The 13,617-nt window shown below is 46.2% G+C and overlaps 1 protein-coding gene across 2 annotated transcripts in view; it reads left to right on the top strand.

Moving 5' to 3' along the window:
- ZNF618 (zinc finger protein 618) overlaps positions 1 to 13,617 on the top strand; it is a 164,467-nt gene that overhangs the window by 90,489 nt on the left and 60,361 nt on the right. For both annotated transcript variants that reach the window (XM_049833303.1, XM_049833302.1), the window contains exons 5-6: positions 2,272 to 2,349; positions 9,336 to 9,374. In XM_049833303.1, coding sequence (XP_049689260.1) covers positions 2,272 to 2,349; positions 9,336 to 9,374 — 117 coding nt within the window. The remainder of the gene's footprint in view (positions 1 to 2,271; positions 2,350 to 9,335; positions 9,375 to 13,617) is intronic.

Genomic DNA, 13,617 nt, shown 5'->3' with positions numbered 1-13,617 from the left:
CTGCAGGACTTAAGATCTGTAACACACCTCCCTTACACCCTCCACAAACTCTCTGTCCTCCTGGGGCAGTGCTCTACTGTCCGCATGTAGGAAGTGGGTAGAGGTACCCCCCTCGAAGAAGATGACTCCAGCCTTCCCAGATTGTACTTGAGACCTGGATGCTTCAGGACATCCACACAAAAGCACTGGCCGTGGGAGGCACTGGTCTCTCTCCTGCCTTCGGCTCCTGCCTGTGCTTTCCAGGCACAGCCCCTGGCCTGAGCACTGCAGCACTGGTTTGGTTTCGTGTTGGGAGAGGGAAGGCACTACACACTTACTTGTACAGGTTATACTCTTCTTGAAGAACTTCTGCACAACTAAATGCATTTGTGCCATAGACCATCTCCAGAGGAAGGGGGAAATATAAGAAAAATGGGGAAAAAAATTCAACCTGCAGTCCTTCACTGGTTTTTATTTGTTTTCCCAGTGCTCTGTGTGTACGTGGCACTGTTTTGAGGTATGGGTGGGTGTCAGTCGCATTTTCCTGTTGGTACAGCTGAGCCTTAACTGTTGCACAGGGTTACTGGTTGGTGATGGTGAGTTCACTTGTTTTCTGGCAGTGCTGCTTTGGGGCTCCAGCTGGAATGGCTTTCAGGAAACAATTTTGGAGGTTGGTGATGAATATAAGTCGTTCTTGAGCGTGGAAAACGAGGGCTGGCAGATGCTGCTGACTTGCTGATATCCCGGATTTCACTTAGAAAAGCCTGTGTGGACTGACCATGGATGTTATATGCTGTCCCATATATGTATATCTATGTATAAAATACAACTAGCTATGATAATTAAAAGGCTATGGAGCAGATCAGACATAGTCAACTGACTATAGTATCAGTATTTTAGAGTATTTTTTCAGATGTGTAGTCTTGTGTGTTGGACTGTAGCGAATTACCTCTTTCAGCATCAATGACAAAGTAGCCTCCTGAGCTCAAAAGACAGTCCCAAGTGATGCTAACAATGACAGACCGGGAATTCAGTGCTGTTACGAACCGGAAGGAAGGTTGTTTTCTTCCCAAGCTGTAAGCAGTAGGGCATGGGAAGGGGAAAAAAAGAACATGGGTATAGCATGTTCAAAAAACACAGTTGGTTTTGTTCCTGGAAAGAGCTCGCTTTGAGTAGCGCTGGGTAAGTACTGTAAAATGATACTGGGGAATATTTATTTGGATGTGTGTGTGAATATTTGTTCTTGTTTGTGGCTCGTGTCTGAGTTTTACTGTTTTGCATGGTCAGGAAAAGATTGTTTCAAGCTTGCGTGAGGAAGCATCCATAGAAATGAAATGCTACATTCACACAAAATAATGTTCAGCCCTTCTTTCTCCCACTTTCTCTTCCAATAAGTGCTGTTCTCGCCCTACTGAAGAGTACAGGTAGGATCACAGTTACTTGGCTGCTGATGGACAGCTAAGAAATGCAATACATTTTGCAAAGTGAGAGCATGAAAGGTGAATTTATAGCCTGTTCACCAAGTTGGAGTGGGGGAAAAGAAGGTTGAATCAACTTAAATAAAAAATCTAAGGAAATTTCTGTCTGCCTGTCCAATAAACAGAAGAGGCTAAATTCATTGCATAATTTCATCATTACAAATGATTCTCCCAGCTCTGTTTCTCTGGTTTCATTTCAAATGACTGTTTGCAGATGTGTGTTTTCTGGAATTAGAGACACAAATTGAGAATAGAGACTACTGTGGTCATGTGCTTTTCCTTAAAAAGGTCAAAAGTTCTATTTGTATCTATTTGGTTTCCTCTGGGTGGATATTTACCAAATCTCTGTGGGTTTCTTGAGAAATTTGTACATTGTGCATTTCTTGAGAAATTTTGAAAACTCCTTGCCTCAAGATAACTTATTGCCTTCTTTTTTCAGTGGAAAAGCTTTTTTTCCCATATACGAGGAACTTACTGAAAAGTAATTCAAGGTTATTTCTGTCCGTAGGAAATATTAGTCATTATTATAAAGTTATAAGTCAGGCTATTTTGAGAGTGCCCCTTTCATGTTAGCAAAGTTAAAAAGATATACTGAAAATGTAAGTTCAGGGTAATATGCCAAGGAATCTTAAATAAGGCTGAAAAAAGAATTGAGTCTGGGATAGTGATTTCCTGCATTTATCTCCATGAACCTTCCAAAAATTACTTTGCTGCAAACTACATTCTTTTGTCCCCAGTTTATGGATAAGTATGTGGTGAGGCTGTTTTTCCTGATCTAATATGGTGATGTATACTTTTCTGTCTTGTTTTTCAGGGTCTTACGAGTGTGGAATATGTGGGAAGAAATACAAGTATTACAACTGTTTCCAGACCCATGTGCGAGCACACAGAGGTATCTCACTCCTGCTCAAATCTTTGGGAATCCTGGGGTAACATTCAGCTTCAGGGGCTAATTTCAGGAAGGTCTTGAAGATTGCTCTGCTGCTTCTCTGTTCATCAATAATGTTTCTTTTGGGTGGCCCATTCATAGGATAAACTTTGGGGCTATCAAAGCTTTGTGGCTCTCTACTTCAGTAATATTTCTTCGGAGGTCAGGAGCAGCCCTTGCATTCGGTGCAGTCTTTACTGCATGGGGCTCTTGGGGCATTGCTGTGTGTCGGAAGAGCTGCAAATCAAAAAGTTTCTCCTGGCAAATACCACATGCCAGAAGAGTAGTTACCACCGCAGGGGTAGGCATCTCCCCAAGGTGCTCTGCACTCCTGCCTGGCTGGGTATTTTAGTCCATCCCTGTTAAGTCAGGATGGGAGGATATAAAGTCAGATATTGGCATCGCTAGACTGCTGTATTTTTATGTTAAAATCAAAACGATACTTGAACTCACCCCCATACCTTTGCTGTCAGCAGAGGTCACTTTCCAAATGTATTGTTTGTATGAAGTATCTCGTGCTTAGTCAGGAGTGACTTTATTTGAATTTTCCATAAGACTGGCCAATTCAATGTTGCTTAATTGCAGAAATGTGAAAGTTTTTTGCTTGGTGTTTTCTACAATTAGCATAGTTCATATAATTTGGAGAAATACATACCTGAAATAACAGAACAACAGGGACTTGAAATTAGCTCATGAGCCTTTCAGTGGTTTTATTTTCTTCACCTGAGTTGAGCACTGAAGTCTGTGTGTCAGACTTGGAGGAGCATTGGCTTTAGCTCCTCAGTTGTAACTGGCAGTATCAGTGCACATGATCTTCAATAGAACAATTGACTGGAATGTCTAAAGGAGCATAAAGGAAACTCCCAGTGAAAAGTTTGAAAATCCAGGAATAATGAAGGCTAATGCAATATTAAATTTTACACGTGTAAACTCTCAGAAGTCAGCAAATGCACAGCTGAAAAGTGAATATGCATCCTTAACTTCTCAGAGCTTTTCACAGTCTCATAATACATACTTTAATTGCATGCTTGCATATTTCTTGTGTGCTATTTAACATCACAGAGCTTATTCTGTATCCTTAGATACATGCAGAATTGTTTTTAGATGCTGCTATTCCTTTCTAAATACTAACAAAATTCCTAAAAGTCCTTTAAATGTAACTACAAAGTAGCTTCACTCTGCAGTTTAGGAAAAAAAATCCCTAAAATAGTGAGCAGCAGTTACTTGCTGACATGCAGAATGCTTTACTATTGCATCACAGCATTGCAATAATTTTGCAATAATAATTGCAGTATTTAGATTTGGGACAAGGATTGCTTTTATTCTACTCCTCTTCCCCAAGCATTATGGGATCCTTAATTCAGCTGGAATTTTAGGAGCTATATTAGTATGAGGTTACCTCCTAGTGTGTGATCCAATTGATCTGTATTTATACATTTATTTATATTTTGATGATGAAATCAAGCTATATATTAAATGTTCTGGATGCATCAACATACACACGTACAATTTAAATCCATAGTTTTGTCACGAACTCAGTGGAAACATGACTTTACCTTTTGCTTCCAAATCCTTTTTAATGTATAGCTATAGAAGATGGAAATTTTCAAAAATTTGAATGTGGAAATTTCTTAGTAATTTTCACATCAGTGGTGGAGAAGCACAATTTATATGTGTGAAACTTAGAAAATGTTGTTTCATGTTTCTGTAAATTGATGCATATAGTAGTAACATTTAAAGTGCCTTTGAATTGCCTTAAGACAATAAAAACCAAAATGAGATATTTATTCATGTACACTGTTCAACAAGAAATCAAACTGAAAACTCTATGCAACTCTGTAAATGTGATTCTCCCAGAAACAGAACCCGAGCTAGCAGTTAAAGCAGTTGGGAAGTGTACCTGTCTGCAGAGAAATAACATGCCATTGAATATGCATGTAATGTATAGTTAGGAAACAAAAGGATTATATGGGGGAAAGCCCTGTGTGATATTATCCAGTGAGAATTGTACACAGAACTGTACCAGTAACAGTGCTGGAAATAGCATAAGACTGCAGGACTGAAAGACATTTTTGTGAAAGATACTTTTATTGCCACATATATCTAAGTTTTCATATAGAAGAAGTGGCTGGTACTGCACCATCATAACAAACATGAGATAACTTGGTGGTTACATGTACACTGAGGATGTGATTCTGCACTTGGCATGTTCTCCCTGCGTATCTTCAGTCTGTGTCTCAAAAACCCAAGGCACTGGCAAGCCAGCTCTCCTAGGTCTGCTTGTCCTCAAAGCACTGAAAATTGAGCTCCTTTGGCCAATTACGTGCAATTGCCAGCTGCCAGAAACTCAGATCCTGAATCTTTCAGTCATTTCTTTTCAGCTGGGCAAGGAAGGAGCTGTATTGCAGTGGCAGGACCTGGCATTCCCTCTTTGCCAGATGCATTTTCTGAGCATCAGCTGTGGTTTCCCCAAGGTCTGAGCCATCCATCAGTCATGTAACATCTGCCTTTTCCTGAACGTTTGACTGATCCTAGGCAAACTCACCAGCTCAGCGTCACAGTAGCAAGAGCAAACTCAGGCCCCTCTTTCTTCTCTTGATGTGCTTTGTTCCAGGGCTTTTTGGGCATTCAAGCAGAAATACCTGCTTTTTGTGATTTGCTGAAGGATACACCCCTTCCCCTTGAATAGCTCTGCTTTTTGCTTTCTGGTGTGGTTCCTGTGTCACTAATGGTCATTGGCCAAGCTGTGGGTTGGTCCTGCAGATGGACAGAGCTGGTGATGCAAAAGGTTCAGCCCATGGGAAAGCAGATAGTAACTGTGTTGATCTGGTTTGGACCTTTGGGACAGAACAACTGAAAAAAACATGTCTACCCAGCCCCACTGTCACTGTTCAGTGACACAACTTCTGTCCCTGGGATGGGAGGTTTGGAGGTCTCCAGTTGTCCTTGCTTTGAACTAGGTTATTTCTAAGCTGTTTTTAGTACATCTCAGTGTCCAGTTTGGAGCTGTAGCAGGGGAGCCTGGGGCTTACGGCTCGTGGCCAGCATGGGTGGGAGGTCTGTTGCCCTCTCTGCTCTTGCAGTTGGTCCTTAGTCGTCAGCTGCTTGTTTTGCCCTGCGCAAAACTTAAATTTCTTCTCATCCTTTGAGCTATTCAGTTCCACATTAACATTCTTGCACTGGTGACATCATGTTTTTCTGTGTAGTGATCATTTTTGGGAGAAGCTGACTAGATTTTTTTCTTTTATAACTGCACCTGCCTCCTCTCTAGATCTTCATGGTAGAGAAGCTATTTTGGAGGTGACCTGTGTTCTTTAGGATGATTTTTCTTCTTGTCTGCCTTCAGGAACGGGTGGTTTCTTATTGGAAATGGGGCAGTTTCTTAGTTTCTTGAGCCTTCCCTGTGGTGCTCGGTATTGGCTGGAGAATTTCAGGGAGCGATTGATCCCCTGGCAGTTTGCAAATGCAAAGGGTTGAGGCAGCTCTTGTTCAAGACATGCTGCCTCGCAGGGGCAAGCTCCCTTTCTGCTTTGCTCTGAAAGCCGAGATGCAGGCACGGAAAACCCTGCGTAAAGGGTTCTGCAGAGAATCAGAAACGTAGGTAAGAAATTTACTCACTACATTTTATCAAGGCAGAAATGAAAAGGTTGCGTTCCTTCCCCTTCACCTCCCCAAAATGCACAAATAAAATAAAAAAGAAACCCAACAAAAAAAGTTATGTTGTCGAGCTGAAAGGCTCCTTTGTGAGCTGTTGTGCAGCCCTGCAGGATCGCGGCTCCTTCCTCCTGCAGAGCTGCTGGAGTTCAGCTGGAGCAGAAAGGCTGTACATTCCTGGTGGCAATGGAAGGCTCTGTCCCAGTGATCGGCGCTGACAAACGTTACCGCTTCGCCTACATGCAACCCAGGCCTTAAAAATGTTTTGCTTACAGTGCTTTTTGTTTAGCTGTGTGGGGTTTTTCAAGTCATTAAAAGGTTTGGATTGCCTTCAGGAGTTAGTCAGCTAGAAAGTTTTGTTTTGTATGGTTGGGTCATATTTAAGCAACATGAGCAGCAAAACATCTGCGTGTTTTGAGTCAGGAAAATTATTTCACTTTTAGATAACTCAAAAAAAAATGGCTGCAATTACTTTATTAGACTTTCAAATAGTAAATTTAAAAACCTCTGGGCTGAGGCCAAGCAAGGGAGATTTTTACCCAAAGGAGAATTCTTCAAAAAGCAAATGAAAGAAAATAGCAAGGCTCACGTTTAACCCTCGCAGGATATATTGCCTCTGTCCTAATAATTGGTGGAAGTTCTCTGTTTCCAGATAAGCTTTTCTGGGCTGAATGATCATGTTGCTCAAGTTGTTTTTCTTTATTATTTATTTACATTATTTAGTTGCTGCATTGCCTCCCTGTGAACTTACCAGCCCTCCATTACCCTCCTGCGTGGGTGTGCCAGCCAAGGGGCTGATCTACCATCATCAAATAGATGCTGAATGCGTTAGAGTAGGATTGTTTTCTCCAGGTGAAGTTTCTAGTTTAACCAGTTGTTAAAAAACTTCTCAAAGCTTTTAAAGTTTCAGATTAATATTTTCCAAGAATGGGTTCTGCTTGATTCCAAAAATACGAAAAGGAAGATGACTTGTTCAAATTGTGAATATAGAAGAAAACGTTTTTCCAAAGTGCACATTTTTGGAGTCTGAGTTGAAGCAGTTCTGTGACTGAAACGATTTTGAAGTGAGAAGTTGAAAATTAATAGCGAAATAACCATTCCTGAGGAGAGATGGTGTTTCTGAGCTGAAGAAAGTTGGGTTTTGTATGTATGATTATCTGCTACTGAACAATCATAGGGTTTGGGGGGGGGGGGGGGGTGTCGTCCTTTGCCCTCTGTGCTGCATCCCAAACATCCATTTTTTACTGTGTACATTTTTCAGGCTGCAGCAGATTTTCATAGGAGATGCAGAAAGTTACTTGAGACACAGGAGTTAACTTGCCTGTTTTCCAGCTTTCCTGCCGACCTCTCTACTCTTACTTACTTTTGCAACTTTCTCAGAAATTGGTCTTTTGTTTTAAAGCTGTAATTACTTGGTCTCAGCCCAAAGGTGATTTAGAGTGGGCTGTTAGGGGATTTTTAGGTTGTTTTATTTTAATTCATGGAGACTTTAGTCTGTCTTATGACCAAGAGTAACAACATTTCTTAACACAGTTCAGAAATTGCTGCTCCTTAAACCTTTGTGTGTTGCTTGATTCTTGTTAAGTTTGACTAAAGTACTTTTTAAAGCTATTTAAATGACAGAAATGGCCTGGTGCATGCATAGTACATATCTTTTATGGTTTATTTATGCCATGGTCTGTAAACGCCAGGACAGCATTTTGCAGAACTCCATTGTGCCATAGCTAGCTCTTTCCTTGAGTGATAGGTGGTAATTCAAACAAGTAGCAGCTGTGGAAAAAATACAGGGCTTTGACTGTCGAGGTTTTGCATATGATACTGAGGGTTTCTGATCTGGCCTCTCAGTTTATGAAGTTGTGCCAAATTAATATTGTTGCCTGATCTAATCAGGCAGGTTAATCAAGTAGAAATGTACAAATTCACAAACTCACAATAATTTGGTTTTATTATTTTTAAGAAATAAGGAAATTAAATGCAAACAGTGTTCATTACTTAAGGTTGCAAATTTTAAATTCAAAAATGCTGTGACACTCTGCAGCTGTGGTTTTCAGAGCAATGCAAGCATGATTCCAAGAGACATATGGAATATTTTGAAACGTAGTTATGTTATTAGATAATGTGACATACAGTATATGCAATTTAGGGTGAATATGAAACACTTCAAAATGGCTTGGAAATCCTAATCATTTATGATCCTTGACTTGTAACATTGGGTTTTGTTTTCCAGCTTGCAGCTTTGCCCGTTGCATTCATTTAGGGCTTGAACGTGATCTTGGCTGCGTGCTTCTTGTGGTCCCATGTGTTACAGCGGAGGGAGCTTTTTCTCCCATCTTTTCTCACATGTGCCTTCAGTAAGACCAGGATAGAATAGCCCCTGGGGGATTCTCGTGGCCCATCTCTTGTAGAGGCTTTTGCCATTGCTGTCTGTGAAGGGGAGGCACAGCAGCAGAGCAGGCTGTGCCGTCTCCCGTGGGAGGCTGAGCTGGGTGCGCTGTTCACCGCTTGCTTTCCTGCGTTGACAGCACTTGCCCAGGAATTAAGCACACGAGCGATTTCAACAGACCTTCAGTAGAAGTTACGAAACTCATCGTCATGAGCTCCATTAATGACGGCGGGACTGTTAGGATGCGTCAGTCCAGTCCGTGCACATCTCAGCCAGGGCCCCTCTGCCTGGAGACCCAACACAGGCCTGCCCGAGGCAGAGGGGGGAGTGGCGGCAGGGCCTGGCCCTGAGCAGAGCGGCAGGGGGAGAGCAGGGAGGCAACTGCTGCGAGCCGCGGTGGCAGGCAGCCCCTCGCACCCCGTGCCTCTCCAAAGCCCTCTCGGGGGTCCCCCAAAGCTCCTCAGGGCAGGCTGCCTGCGTGCAGGGCCAGGGTAGGGGCGTCCCTTCAAGCGGCCCCATTTCGAACCCAGGCCTCTGTGACAGCTTGGGAAACGAGAGCCCCAGTTGTGGAGGCTCTTCCCAAGGAGCGCGGGCAGCTGCGTCTTGACAAACGGCCCGGCGCGGCCCCGCAGCCCGACCCCGGCAAGGGCCGCCGGCCTTTCGCGGCCCGCTGCGGCGGCAGCCGCCGTCCCGCCGAGGGAGCCCGCGCCTTTCGGCAGAGGCAGCCGCTGCAGGGAGGTGCTCTCGGCTGGGCGTCGCGGGCCGCGATGGCGGGGAGCCGAGGCGGAGGAGAGCCGCGGCCGGAGGAGAGCGAGCAAGCGAGGCGCCGGGGCCGGCCGAGGCGCAGCCCCGCGCCGTCGGACGCGGGGCAGAGTCGGCCGTCAGATCTAAGTGCAGCTCTTTCTCTTTGCAGACACTGAAGCTGCCTCAGGTGAAGGAGCCTCACAAGGCAGTAAGTACTCGTGGCGCTGTGGGTGCGTAAGGGGGGACCGGGGCGTGTGTGAGCACCGCGGGCGCGTTGCGGTGCACAGGGCCCTTTTGCGGGCGCTCTCGCCTCGGGGGTGCGGCCAGCCTTGCAGACCGCGGTTCCCCGGCATCCCTCGCCCCCCTCGGGGGTTGGTGCGGCCGAGGCGCCCGGCGCGGGGAGCGGGGGTGGCGGGGACCTTCCCCGCTGGCCGGGGCTGCGGCACGGCGGCGCGGCCGGCAGAGGGCGGCCCGCCCCGCCGAGATGGCGGCGGCGGTGGGCGGGAGGCGGCGGGGCGGCCGCCTCACGGCACGGCCTCCTCGGGGCGAGGGGCCGCGGCAGAGCCCGCGGCAGACGGTCGTCGTCGTCCTCCCGCCGAGAGAGGCGCGCGGTGCCTAGGGGAGCTGGGCGCTGTGAGGAGACGGAGAGCGGCTGTGAGCCTCAGCCTCCACGGGGGAGATGCTGGGTGCTGCCAACCTCTCTGGTGTGATCAAGTCTTGTAGGATTTTTAAACCTACCGTTTGGGGTGCGCGTGTGTCCCTGCCCCGAGGAAGGACGCTGGTAAACCGGAGCAGGTTCAGCACAGGCCCCTGGGCTGCCGAGGTGAGGAGGGGCTGAGGCAGCGGGGCCTGTGCATCAGGGGAAGAGGTGGCACGGGGGGGGGGGGGAACCTGGTGGCAGACAGACTGCCCTGTGAGGGGGTGGTCGGGACGATGGAGCGAGGCAGTTCACAGTGGCGGGAGAATGAGAGATTATAATGAGCGTAAAGTGGAAAGAAGAGAGGCTGAGGCTGTATTGTAGGAAAAGGTTTTCCCTGTGCTGTGGTGCAGGTTGTCGAGAGAGGTTTTCTGCATCCTTTGGAGGTTTACAAGACCAGCCTGGATAAAGCCCCAAGTAACCCTGTCTGAGCTTAGAGCAGGCCCTGCTTTGAGCAGGAGGTCAAACCAGAAACCTCCTGAGGTCTCTGCTGACCTGGATTTTGCTGTGATCATATTAGGTGACAGCCACGGTTTGCATTGGAAAGGTAAGTTGCCAACCTTGGTGGTTACAGAAGGCATCTTGGAAGCACCAAACTTACCCTCGGTGCATATAAAAATGCTAGATAAATAGTAAAGAAAAATAATAATTTAAAATTTACAACCATGTCACCTTTTTTGAACTGCTGTTTCTTCAGGCCTGTTCTGTGATAGGTGAAGAGTTGAAGTTATCATAGGGAAGCCTTGGCTTTCTGTCAGCAGAAGGAAGCAGACCTGACTTCACTGCAAATAGGGGATGAAGTTCCTCAGCCCTGAGCTGAAACATCTCAGTAGCAACCAGCCATCGCACAGTGTATACCCACGCCTGCTGCTCAGTGGAGGGGAGATGGGCTCTGCAGCTGGGCCCTTTGTCTTTTCGTTGTCCTAGTGACATGTGGTGTCCAGCTCTGTGCAGGGGATGGAGACTCCTTCCCAGACTCCTGTCACTGCCTTTGTTGTCTCTTTCAGTAGGTGTTCTGCTGCCCGTCGGTGTCTTACTTATACTGAGTCTTTCTAGGCTCATCTCCTGGTCCCCTTGCTCTGAATTTTGACACTGGCCCCTACTGTGTTCTGGGCTAGGCTGTGTGCATCCTGGGCTTGTTATTTGGGTATTGGACATAGTGTCCTTTTTGCCAGAGCTTGGGAAACACTGCGTGCAAAGAGATGGGGTTTTTTTCTGTAAGTCAGCTTTTCCCCTTCTTAGCTGTTGTGGGAATTCTTTTGGATGAGAAAGACACGGGCAGAGCAAGGTATGGAGAGTAAGAGGGGAAAAAAGCATGAGGGTTCATGCCTCTGCTATGTGGGTAAACCCCATGTCGTTTGAGCCATAGAAGGATTTCTGTGGACATAACTGCCTCTGCTGTGGTGGCTGGATCTTGGGGAGCAAGAGCGAATGGAAAGTCACAGGCAGAGGAAGTCTCTGGGAGAGAACAGTGACAAGCAGCTTCTCACTGCACCGGGCTTCAGAGGAGCTGCCATGGTAGCAGTGGAGATGGAGCAGGAAGCAGTGAGAGAGGCAGGGGCTGCTTCTATCTCCATGCAGGGCTGTACAAATCTGGCCTTCTCCCCAGTATAGGAATTACTGAACCCCCTTTATACCTGCCACACTCATTGCTATCCCCAAATAATCTCATCTAGCTGAAAGACCTGGAGGCAAGACCAAGCTGCCAGAGCAGGGAGACAGTGAGTGGTGGGCTAGGGCATGGGGAAGGAAGATCCACCGCAGCCATCCAGTGGAAGAACAGGCTGGGCATGTCACCTGTCTTATAGAGCAAACATGAAACTGCTTGGCTGGTGCTGCTGTTCCTAAGGGCAGATGGTTGTAATTTCCTGACGAAGTCATCTTCCTCTTCCCCTCCTTGCTGCTGCGGTGAAATAGTTCAGCTGTCTTCTTTCCTCCCTGTGCCTTGCCCTATGGGGCTGGATTAAATTCCTGGCCTACACTGGTTGCCTCTGCATGGCTCTTCTACTTTTTCCACTCAATGGCTCTCTTGTTTCCTTGTCAGTCTGTTTGTTCCTCATATATTTTAGGAATTTTTTATTTATCTTTCCTTTCCTGCTATTTTTGTTTTGCCTGCTGCTCCACTGCTATTCCTCTGCGACCCGATTTGGCTGTTTACACCCTTTCTATTACAGACATCTGTATTGTTCAAATCTTCCTCTGCTATTTCTATCTCATTGGGAACCTCTAGATTCATGGTCTCTGCAGGCGTAGTTTGCTACATTCTTCCAAATTTCTCAGTATTTAAGGGATACAGCAAGATCTTATTTTCTCTCATGTGCTTCTCTCCAGGCCATAGATTGCATCCATCCTAAACTGGTGTGGAAGAGCTCACTTGACCAGCAGTGGGTCCTTGGCATTAGTTCAAATAACTAAACTGCAGGTTTTTAAAAGCTGTTCAGGTTTTCCTCCATGGTGACTTTTTGGAGATGGCTGTTACTCAAAGCCACATCAGTCACCTAAAAAGTTTTGGTGAAGGCAACCTTGTGCATCAAGTGAGGAGACATGTCGGCTGCTGCCTCTGCAGAGCACAGCAAGGGCACCTTGGCTTGGTGCCAGGAGTAATTGCGCTTTGGTGGCAGTTAGCTGTGTTGTGCTCCCTGAGAGCAATGAGTGGTGTTTGCTCTTGGGAGACAAAGTCTGCATCTTGTCATACTGAGTCTGAGAGCGAGTCATGCTTGGGCTATTGGGAGGATGAGTTACTGACATGGTGGGTGAAGCTGTGTTGTAAAGTGTCCCTGCCTTCAGGTGTGAAGGACTGTGGGAAGACCAGGCTGCTGTGGGATGGACTGGCCTGGCCTTGCCTTTTTTTCATGGGAAGAAGGGAGCCATGGGGCAAGCTGGGATGCAGCTGAGGCCAGTTTATTTGCTGCCTGCTTAAAGAAGAGACGGTGGTGGTTAGACTTTCCAGCTGGTAAGGCACTTTGAAGACTCACTTGAGGCAAAACTGTTGCACTTGGTTGGTTATTTTCAGCCTTTGGGGTTTTTAGTCCATAGATTGTGTCTCTGGGACTCTTTTTTTTTTTTTTTTTTGACCCATTCTTGAAGGGACATGGATCTGTGGTATTGAGCAGAGGATGTGCTCATGGGGACATAGTTTCATGGCTTTGGGAGCTACTTTTCTAGCCTTGGCTCAGGGTCCAAGACGAGAATTCCCACATGTAGAGAGAAGAAAACAATGCAACCCACAGTGCTAATGTGTTAAAAAAAAGGCTTGTCTTACTGCTACCAACTTTGACTGGCAGGGAAGAGGCAGGGAGGAGAGAGGTTTTGAAAAAAAACCTTTCTATTTGATATTTTTTCCTGGGCAGGTGTGGCCAGTTTGACATCTAGGTCACTGACTGTTCCTGTAGAAAAGTCTGGCAGTCTTTTCTGAGGTGTTCATATGCCTCTGTGGTTTGCTCCAGACTTTTCAAATTCCTCTGGAAGGTGTTTGGGCTAGATCTGTGCCATCATTCTCCATGGAAATTCCAGTCATGTTTAGGGGAGTTACAAACTTTGTAAAAACAGTCTCCCTTCTGATGCTCACATACCATGGGAAATTCTTGGCAATCTGACAGATAGCTAAATAAAACCACTGGCAAGCAGGGGTCCACAAGCTCTGCACCAGCAGGGACAGTGTGCCAGAGACATGGCTGTGGGAAGCATCATCTCTGATGTGAACGGGTATTTGCACTGCGCTGGGTCATGAAGCAGGTAGCGTTCAGTGCATGTC

Source organism: Accipiter gentilis, chromosome 29, assembly GCF_929443795.1.
Source record: "Accipiter gentilis chromosome 29, bAccGen1.1, whole genome shotgun sequence".
Lineage (NCBI taxonomy): Eukaryota > Metazoa > Chordata > Aves > Accipitriformes > Accipitridae > Astur > Astur gentilis.
The sequence above is the reverse complement of the archived record's forward strand: the minus strand, read 5'-3'. Positions and strand labels throughout refer to the sequence as shown.